Below are 11,061 nucleotides of genomic sequence, written 5' to 3'. Positions count from 1 at the left end.
CTAAACTTCGAAGCATAGTTTTTTTTAATGCAGTAAGGCAACAATCGCTGTCTACATATATAATTATTGCGAATGGTTAATTTATAGTTTGTTGAAAATGAGAAGGACAGAGTTCAGACAAATTCTTGTACTGCATCCAACATTCCCCATGCTGGCTGAACGGCCATACTTTAAGCTCCCGTAGTCACTAGCGCCCTCTAATGACTATTTGTAAGACTATACCAACATCAACAATCGACAAGTTTCTAACAGCTGGAACAGCCGCCCATCAGCCTCATACATTATGCTATGTGCCTCCTGCTTCACCTGTTCACAGCAGCAACAGGTCATTATCTTATATGCAGGACCGACAGCAGACAAGGCTCTGCACTTGTGGACTATTAAATGACATTCTCAGTAACTCCACAACAGATTACTTAGTCGTGGATGAAATAGCTTTGGAACCAGTAGTGTCTGTGCTCACAGCAGTAGTACTGCCAAATCACAATATGAGAAGACCACGTTAAGAGGTCCATCAAGATGCATCACCAGTGAGCTTCTTGTGCACCTTGCCAACTGAGACATAAGTTGAAGCAGAATACTTAAAACCCCCACGTTAGGATGTACACATCTTCACAGCAGCCAGCGTATAGCAGTGTGGGGTACTTGGCGTTCCCTTCAGGGAGCTGCCTGACAAGCACATGCCAGACACGTCAGTAGGAAGAACATTCTTGGCACTCGCTACGGAAACATGACCATGTGCACACATGGCAGTTTTATTTCCTAGGAAAAAAAAAAAAAAAAGACTTGTGCCTGGTTTTAGCCCCCAGGCTATCCACACTTTCCCTTCCGACAGGAATAACTACAAAACGCACTGCCACGCAAAAAAAGCAGTCCCGACGAGTGTTTGCACAGACTCCCTTTGCACCTTGCAACCAAGCACACATGCCGGCAAGGTCAAGAGCCGATCGCGAGGCACTTGTTCCCCTGGCGTTTTTGATGGTGTGATGCTGGCAACGCACGGCTTTCTTGATGGTCGAAGCTGGCAGCGGGGCCCCAACAGGCAAACGGCCCCCACCGGCCCAACACGAAAAGTCTCCCCAACATACACAACACACAAGTCCCCCTTCCCCCAAACGCTCTCTCCTCCCTGGGACCAGAAGAGGCCGCAGGGCCAACGCACAAACCCCAATGGCACTGCTGCTTAATGGCACTTGGCAACCACATACAACCTGTGCACAATATTTTTTTTTTCTTTCTACACCAAAACATATGCCTGAGGGAAAACTGAAAGCAGTGGCAGGCACTAAATTTCACAAAGCATGATGATGATGAGTCGACACACCTGCTTAGGAGAGGGATCAACACAGCAGCAGCAGGCCATGCATGCACACACAAAAAAAAAAGAAGCACATACCAACGATTCTCCGCTGGCAAGCTTTATATCCAATATATTAATGGAATTGTGACATTGAATAACTTTTTTTTTTCCTTTTACATTTAACAGTAACTTAGTCTATATCCCAGAGAGGGCAACACAAATAATAATAATAAAAAAAAAATGGAAAGCAGCTTTATGCAACCCCCCCCTTACTCCCAACGCCTCTTGGTGGTGACGGCAGCACATGTCCACGTGCACAGTTCATGACTAAAAAAAGGGGGAGGGGGAGGCAATGCACACGCACCACGCGCGCACCCACCACGTAGATCACAGGCCAAAAAGAATGTGCCTCCCCATATTCGCTCCCCCCGTTATGCGACGACCCCTGGGTCACCAGTCTATATTTACATAAGGCAACATGTGAAGAAGGTCCCCCCCGTAAGAGCGCCCCGCGGTCACTTCATGCCAACCCCGCCACTGGCCCTCGTGGTCATACACTCCGTTGACGAACTCCCATTGCTGTGTCGCAAAGCGTTCCTCAACCTCGGGCGTCACTTCGAGTGGTACTACGGGGACTTCCTCCTCTTCGAGCTCAACTTCTGGCCCGATCTCGGGCAGGGCACTCAAGATGGCCGCCACCTCGCCTGGCGCTCCACCCTTGGCAGTGGTGGTGGTAGTCGTGGGTGAGGAAGAGGATGGTCCGTTGGGGACCGATGACTTTAGGAAGCGGTCCATCAACTCTGACTTGGTGCGGCTCGTCTCGTCGTCCGTGCCCAGGAGGCTGTAGTTTCCAGACCGCTTCGGTCGTGAGGATGGGGGCGGAGGTGTGGCTGATGCGGCGGCAGCTGCAACTGCGGCGGCGGCGGCCGTGTTGCCATCCAGGCTGAGCCCACTCTTGGCTTTCAGGTCAGCTATCAGCTGCTGCGTCGTCTTGACCTTGGGCAGCCGCGGAGATGTGGTGCTGGTGGTGGTGGCAGCGACACGGTTGCGCACGCTTTCGAAGGCAGAGTTGCCACTTGGGATGGGGTCCCACGGATGCACACCGTTGGGCGGAGACCAGGCTGCTTTCTTCGCACTATCTGCTGGAAGAAAATGCCAATTATCAAGTCAGTAACAAATGTGGAAGGAGCCCTGACAACATGCACACCCCCCGGGAACGCTCAGCTGTGCAACACGAACACATCGGTAAAATGCCACATTTTCCAGACACCATGTCCTAGGAGCATCCTGTACAGTAAACCTTGTTTTCAGACTCACTTGCTCTAACCTCGCAGGCTCAACACCTTATCTAGTCATTATGCATTTCCCAAGGTTGTAATGCTGCCATTGTGGACGTGACGGTTTGCACACGAGGACTAGCACTTGTCGTAGACTTTTAAAAAAATATCACACATATTGCCCTTCAAAGAATGAGCAGGCAGCCAATAACTGGCACTAAAGTTCCACAACACACACATGAAGCTTTAGTTCTTTGTGGACTATGCACTAGGTGCGAGCAAACCAATTTAAAGTTTTTAGCTTGAGCAAAAATTTACCCCTGCAGACTAAAACTGGGTGTGGAGTGTCCAAAAAAAAATAATTGTAGGCAGTTTGAGTGCGCATGTTAGCAGGTAGATGTAGTGTTGCCAGCACCTCTCCTGCCTGAACAGCTCTGAGAAGGACTGTATGACAGCATCACAACAGAGGAAAGTTTTTAGAATCAAGGAACACGGACATGGACCATGCAGTTAAATAATCAGGGTCAACTCAACTGTACCTCTGCAAGTCAATATTGCTGAATGTAGTGACTTTTTATTGCTGGCTAAGTAAAGGTGCCACTGGACTTTTCTTAAACATGCAAGGCACACTCCAGCTTTCTTACGCAACCGATGCAGGCTGAAAAGAAGCGAGCACGACTGACTGAAATGACAGACAGACCAAACTAGCATGTAGCAGAAAGACTGAACATGTTTCAGGCGTAATCTGTTAGAAGCAGCACATACAATAGTGTCAATTGCATGCAAAAATGTTGCCCCCCCCCCATTTGGAAAAGCACAACTTCGGAAATATGGAACTGCATGTCATTGTAAGGGTATTTTTAACTTTAGTGCTGCCTCAAAACTAGTGTTTTCGCACGTCTTTAGTACAAAATTTCAATATCCTAATTTTTCCACCAGAGACTAAGAACAACACAATGCACACCCGCAATGAGCTGCAGTATCAACTTCGAACCAGACAAATTCCGCTTTAACAATGCCTCAATAAAATTACTATGGGCCAGTTTATTCATTACAAAAGATCAAGCAAATTTCACAAAGAGTAAAGATAGCAAATCTATTCTGTATAGGAGCAGTATTGCATGTAAAACGCTTCAAGGTATTGTAACCAAATAGTTAGAGCATTGGTTTGCACTAATGGAAGCCAGACACAAAACAAGCATAATCCTCATTTCAGCTAGCTGCTTGCTGTGAAGAGCTCAGAGAAGCACACAAAGAAAATTGGGGCAGAAACCATTGAACATGACTGTCAGAGTCAGCGATATAGCATTCATGTGTAACCTGCTGCACACCCCCGTGCCATCCGTGAATCACGACACCCTTAGGACACATCAGCAGGCATATGAAGTGGCAGTGTCGCTGCCAACGAATGATGCTAAAGGATACAATGACACAGTGTATTTTGTTGAAATCACAGCACCCCAGATGAAACTCCGTAGCAACCCTGAAGACCCCTAGTATCCCCGTCTTGCAAAGCCCGTCAGAGAGACGTGCCCTCCTCCTCCCCTAGTGCATGATATCACCAGCACACACATCATCCAATCAGGTGCCTCGTTCTCCTCTTCCCCATTCACACCTGCACTTTCTCTCTACACTCCTTGTTCTTGCTACCCTTTCCGGTTTTGTACGAGATCGGCCAACGTCCATTCAAAGCGGGCGAAGTAGCTAAAGAAAGCTATCGGTTTAATACAAACAGGCTGATTGGCTAATAAGTGATCCATGTTGTTTGTCTTCTTGTGCCCCTTAGTATTCTTGCATAGTAAGGACCTTGACGTTGGCAGCCTAAATGCCATCATGTATTCATCATACAGGGTATTCATTGGCTAGCATGTGTGTTTTTTTAAAGTTCACACGCTACGTAAATGCACACAAATACCCAAGAAAGACTGATGCGATGACGGCCAGCTGCTATAGCTTAATGGTAAAGCACCATGCATAATGTGCAAGATGCAAGTTCGGCTCCCTAATGCAAGTTTTCTTTTGTCCACTTCTACTTACTATTTCTACATTTCAATTGAAAATAAGAATTAATTTCCCCTGACTTCATTGCTATCCATCTAAGGCAGTCATTACGCAACAGTGAGGAAAAGACATTTACTGCATAGAGCTTGCACTCCGAGCACCAATGTGTCTCAGGACATGAGACTTACTCGGTCCATCCGCGGAGGTGGTAGATTTCCTGAGTCGTTTGTTGGCTACATTGTTCTTGGCGACAGGCTCCAAGGGTGGTGGGCTGCGTGGGTGCGGGTGGGCAAGCGGCGAGCCCGGGGAGCACGGTGCCGACGGGCAGCATGCGGGACTGACGGGCTTGAAGCCACCGTTGCGCCGAGGCCCAAGGCCAGGGCCTGCGCCTGCCGTGGTCACAGCTGCGGCGGCTGCCAGGAGCGAAGGTGGCACGGGGCTGTTGGAGACACTTGAACAGCTTGGACTACGACCCGGCCCCACAACCACAACCGGCGGGCCCCCACCATTGGGAGTCTGCTGCTGTGGGTCACAGGGCAACAGGCGTCGCCAGCTTTTCACCAGCTCCTTTGCCCGCCGGGCCAGGGAGTCATTGCTTGTGCGCTTGCGCAGCTCGTTGATGTACTTCCCAAGGCGTGTGCGCTCCAGCGTATCCTTGGTGATGGGCGTACGCTCCAACAAGCCGATGACCTCGACGACAGCAGCCATGTCGACCACCTGCAACAAACGTAAGTGAGGGTTAAAAAATTAATTTAAATTGCGGGGTGTTATGTACCAAAACGGCGATATGATTATGAGGCACAACATTGTGGGGGGAGATTCCCGATTAATTTTGACCATGTGCTGTTCTTTAACGCATGCACAACACATGGTACACGAGTGTCTTTGCATTTTGCCTCCATTGGAATGTGGCTGCCATGGCCAATAATTAGGAGAACAAGGTCACCCCGAAGCCATGAAGGCAGTCCCAATTCACGGCCAAGATCATGGACCAATTTTATAGCTGGCTTCACTTCTTCAAGACAGTGTCACGAAATTATTGGTGGCAGCTGGAGCACACGGTAACATGTATCAGTGACAGTGATTGAGTCACTCATGAATGTGGTCAGAACCTTGCCGAAAGGTAGCCTAGCCTGCTTACTGTAGCTTCAGGCAGGTCCATTTGAATGCTTAAATCCCCAATATGTTTCCTTCTTGACAGCTGGCAGAAAATTGGTCATGCGACGGACAAAATACACAGTGACATCGCTGATCACTGCCATCCACATTATCAGAACTATGTGTCTGCACTGAACCGCAGGCAAGACAAATGTCTCTCACTGCAACTATTAGCATCCTAATGACGAGCCATTAAAAGGTCAATTTTACCAAGGCATCAATTTGGTACGGTATGTGGCAAGGCTTCATTCAGAGAGATACCAGTAGCCTGTTATCGATGCATAGCTGTGTTGTACAAATGTCAAATGGTGCATATTTGATCGCGATCAATCCTGATCGGGTTCGATCACAATAAGAAATGCACCTGTGTGACACCTGTATTAGATGCTGCAAAATACACCAGACGGCTAGACAAGTAAATCTTGGAGCAGAGTGCACAAGACTTCTGTGCCTAAAGGATATAAAAGATGCATTTGCGTGGGCTTTACGAAAGCGTGCCAACTAACCACTAACCACATTTCATGCACAACTGACAGCAATTCAATAGGCCAACACCACCTATTCCTTAGATGCGAGAAAATAACTGAAGCATCTAGGTGCAAGACATACACGCATACCATGACCATATTGTAAATTAAACACTGGTCACAAATGCCAGATACATTAAATGGCTAAACGCTCTGCTCCGCCATTAACACAAGCACACTGGGTTTTCTTGAATGGTCAAGGGACCTCAAAAATGGGCTAGCAGATGTGAAAGTCCAAGTGAAACTAATAGAGAGCTCTCAACCAGTGTTCCACTACATTACAGTAACGAAGATAAAGCTTGCCTGCACCACATTGTTGCAAGACTTCCAGAGCCACCAGTGGTGTAAAGCGTACCACTGGTATCCCTGGATAAACACAGGGCTGACCAGAGATGTTACTTCCCCCTTGCTGTTCTAGATGTCCTCCAGTGCATGAGAGTTTACATTTTGAGGATTACTTCCTTGCCTTTCAAAGGAAGTGGAGACTAAAGGTGGATAGGCCTGACAAGGTCTTAGCTCCCTTTGCTAACAAAGTGTCACTAAACTTGCGGCTCCGTACCCATCTACAAGAGACATTGCTGCTTGGCGGAGGCACACCTGCAGAGGCACCCTCCGACACTGTGTTTAACCAAAGTGCACAGAGCTATTATTATTACAATTACCAACTCATTACCATTCATATGCTGGCATAAAGGCATTTGCAGCGGCAGCATAACCAGCATGAAGTCATTTCAGTTTCACTGCTGCCCGCTGATGCGTCTTATGCCATAGCATGTTGCTATTCTGACATACATCAACAATAGGCATTTCTTCATCATCACGCTGTTGTGCCCAACGAAGGCTAATGGGTTCTCCCAGCAATTTTCAATTATATCTCTCTTGTATCAACTGATTCCAACCAGTGCCTACAAGCTTCCCAATCTCATCACAACACAAAAATCTCTACACTCCTCAAGTGCACTTTTCTCCCCTTGACCACTGCATCTACAATATGCCAAATCTCTCCAATACCTGCAGTCATAGCAAGAAAAATTAAGCCAGAGCCCATCTCAGTGTGACTGTTTACATTAGTGGCATTGCCACAAGGCTCCTCTCGTGCTTCCTTCCGAACACACTGCACCATCGGGCGCTGTCACCACAAAGTCCACTTGCAGCATGTCTGAATATCCATTCAGACAAGATTGCCTGAATATGTATGACGCAGGCTCCAAAGTTTAAAGTATTTCTTTTTGTAATTGAAGAGCGGCACATACCCAGCGAATCAAGTTGGACTGACGGTCGGTTTCGAATCAGATTTCCACAGCACAGCCGCCTGATGCTCTACCCATTAGACCATGGACTACCCAGTGACCTAAGTTGGAGCTAAAGAGCTTAGATACGGACATACCGAAACACTTGCAAAGTTTCCCGAAGAATGCTAATCACATTAATCATAAGTGTTTTGGAACTACTGACAAGAGAGCAATAAAATAACACGGAACAAAACACGAAGCCTGCCTGAGGAAAAGCATGGCCCTGAGGATGTTCTCAAAGCTGAGAAGCCGCAGGAGCAATCGACAGACGACGAGGCTAAGAGGAGAAATAGTAGCCCATGTATAAATGAGGATGCAGAAGAGGCAGGTAAGGGGGCACACCGGGAATGTTTATAGCAGGTGGCAGTAAAGTACTTTGGGCACAAGTGTTTATCTGAAGAATGCTGCACGTCATGTGCACTGCCTGTGCTGGACTGCAGAAAGACAGATGCCAGGTAACATGGGCAACCTCAACGCTATGGCTGAGCAAACAACCAAATGTATCCGCGATATGCAATATCAAGAAAACTTGAGATAAACATCAATCACTGCACCACAGAATGCACTGCCATGGCAGCCTAGACGTTTCACCGAAATTTCTAGTAAAATCCATCCGGCCAAGTCCCTAAACCAGAAGTTTCTCCCTGCACTGAATCAGCTAACCCCACCGTTATTCTAAGGCTACAATCAATTATGCAACTTGCAGAGCTCACAAGTGCTGCACTGTAATATCTTGCTATGTTATCAGCACCAGTGACCCTCAATCAATCATCATGACCCTCAATTATCAGTCATGACCCTCAATACAAGCTCATAAGCTGGAAATATACTACCATGAGGTCATAGTTCAATCAATCCAACCATCTGCTTGAAACATTTCTGCCATAATTGAAGAGTAATTTCTGCTGCAGTGGACATGAAAGACGGCATGAAAAGTGCCGTCTTCTGCACGAGTCAATTTATCAAGGAATCAAAACTAACCAGCAGCAAAGACATGTGCAAAGCCAGAGTGAACACAGCAGCCAGGAAAGTCTCTGGATACGAATTGTCGTGAACACCATAAGCCATCATTTACAACATGTCCAGCACACAGAAAAGCTGTACTACTTTCAAGCAATGGAAGGTGAATGAATGTCACTGCGCACATGAAAAGGAAACAGCTGGACTATTGCCTCCTTAAGCAGAAGGCCCATTTAACTAACTCTTCAGTCGACAAACCCTCTAGAGTGAAAGCAAACAGCTGCAGATACTTTTTCTTGGTTTTTTTCTCCCCATTTTAGTGCTTGAAAGAAAACATAACATTCAGTTATTCTTCCGGCAAACAAGTTTGTTGCCCCCATCTACTTGATCATATTTTTAGATATAATGTGACAAATGTTTGAGCACAAGCTGTTCTATAACCAGTGTACAGAAAAAGTAGTTTCTCTTAGGTACACAGTACCTACGGTCATTGCTATATACATTTCGCCACACCATGTGTATTAGAATAGATGAAAAATTAGCTACAGTAAAAATGAAAACCTCTTCCAAGACGGAACCTTTGACAACCAGGCAGGTAATGACCTCTTTCAGAGAATCCCAGCAGTGTCGAGATAACCTAGAACGCGTTGTTCTCCGAGCGAGCAATTAGCTTTACACAATTTGGAAACATGGGCTGTCTGCATTCATGGGATGTGCAATAATACCATGTTACAGTGGAGACAGTTACGACATAAGGTAGGCTGATTCTGCAGCCCCACGCTTTATATGGTCTTAGTTAAAATTTGGCTACAGCTTGTTAATACATGATGCAACTGAGTAGCTTTTGCTATTGATCTAAATCAGTAACTTGTTTCCATTATCAAACACTTCGATAGCAGCAGGCAATGCGGCGTCGAAACCGAATTCGATGGCCCTCTCGAAGGCATTCACAAAAGAAAAAAAAAGTGCAATGATTTACTTAGTGTTAACATTTTTGGGCACGTTTTGCGCCTGCTCGGGTGTAATAGTTGGTGCTGCGTGTTTAAATGCAAGCGGCAGTGGCCGGACTCTCCGGCGCGCAATTTATGCAGAACATGCAGTATGCGCGGACGTCGCCCTAGGAGAGACGCAGCTCCACAACAACGTGAACTACGGCGACGACAACGATCGCTGAAAAAAAGTCGGCGCGTTCGCGGCAATCTGTTACGAAGGCGGACAGCGCGTTGCATTCTCATTTGCAGGAAGCAACATCACCAGGGCCGCCTCACAGGTTCGGAGGTAGCAATAGGGCAAGGCGCACAAGCCTGACACTGTTCTAACCATGCGCCACAAGGAAATCCGAAGCAGCAGACCCCAAAAGAAATCGGCCGCCGAACGAGCGTGACAGACGCACAAACTTTTTTTTTTTGCAGAGCGCCGGCGCCAGACGCGGGTTGCAGGCACAAAAGCGAGGAGCGCTCGCGCGACGCGTGCAAAGAAAGGATGCCTGCCGGCGCACCGTCACATCGAGCGAAAACGCGCGGCTAGAGTCCCGGAACGCCTCATGCCAACAAAGCGTCCACGAGCCGCCGATCACGGGCCGGAATGAAACGACGGTTAGGCTTAGACACCTCCCGGGCGACCCCAGAAGGAGCGTTTTAGTTGTAAAACCCGCCACGGACTGCACCTACGGCGCATGACTCGTGACGTTTCCAAGGGCCGACGAGAACGGCACACCGGAGACGATGACTGCCGCCGCCGGCGCGTTGTCGGCGATGCCGAGCCGCGGTGCGCCGCTCGGCCCAACGAGGACACAACGGCAATCGGGACGCACCAGCGCACCGCAGCCGGCTCACCGACCGCTGCCCGTCGCGCCAGCGACAGCACGAAATCGAGTCTAAGCCTAACGCTCGTGTATCGCGCTGCCCGTGTTTAGTAGCCACCCGCAGGTTACTCTTGCGTTTTGGCCAGGCACCGCTGGGGCTGGCTTTCCGGGGCTCTGCCAGCGGCGACGCTGCACATACCGCGGCTCGGAGAAACACGAAAAGAAGGGACGAAACGTGCGGGGCTTACATTGTTGTCCTCGTCTAATGCTTTCAACAACTTATCCTTAATTTCGTAGGGCGAGCACTGCATTAGGCCGTAAAACAAAAACTTCGTAGCGACCCAGCAGGCCAACTCCGTGACCGTCTCGCCAGCCACTGGCACAGTATGGCGGACATGCACAGTGTACTGAGCATGCTGGGATCGGTGTGCCGCGAGTGACGTCACGGCCTTCCGAAGCCGCTCCTCTCCGGCGGCGCCGCCGACTACCCGCCGACTCTCCCCGAAAATCTATGCCGGAGGGAGCTCGACAGGAAACAGCCCGGCGTAAAGGCGCTCCTGTCGCCGCCTGGAAACCGTTACGTAAAACACCAACGCTCCTAGCTCTTCGGTTTGCGTAAGTGCTTGTGTAAAAAACCGCGCCATGGCGCAGCGGACGCAATTACGCAAATATTTCCGCACACTAACAGAGCATTATTGTTATTTCCTAGCGGGACCTGAAACAAGTTAGTCAGGGGGCAGCA

At 48.4% G+C, this 11,061-nt stretch overlaps 1 protein-coding gene across 2 annotated transcripts; it reads right to left on the bottom strand.

Moving 5' to 3' along the window:
• Nucleotides 1-721: 721 nt before the first annotated feature.
• Nucleotides 722-10,834, bottom strand: LOC119433566 (mediator of RNA polymerase II transcription subunit 26). 2 transcript variants are annotated; one of them, XM_049658921.1, is made up of 3 exons: nt 10,568-10,834; nt 4,767-5,295; nt 722-2,439 (listed from the first exon to the last, which is right to left on the bottom strand). In XM_049658921.1, the coding sequence occupies exons 1-3, from the start codon at nt 10,628-10,630 to the stop codon at nt 1,751-1,753; spliced, it is 1,281 nt and encodes a 426-aa protein (XP_049514878.1). In that variant the 5' UTR covers nt 10,631-10,834; the 3' UTR covers nt 722-1,750. The 2 variants fall into 2 exon arrangements, with proteins under 2 accessions (XP_049514878.1, XP_037556745.1); XM_037700817.2 differs by having other exon boundaries at nt 722-2,442; nt 10,568-10,833.
• Between the last annotated feature and the right edge of the window lie 227 nt (nt 10,835-11,061).

This window comes from Dermacentor silvarum, chromosome 11 (assembly GCF_013339745.2).
Source record: "Dermacentor silvarum isolate Dsil-2018 chromosome 11, BIME_Dsil_1.4, whole genome shotgun sequence".
Taxonomy (NCBI): Eukaryota; Metazoa; Arthropoda; class Arachnida; order Ixodida; family Ixodidae; genus Dermacentor; species Dermacentor silvarum.
This window is presented reverse-complemented; position numbering and strand designations above follow the sequence as displayed.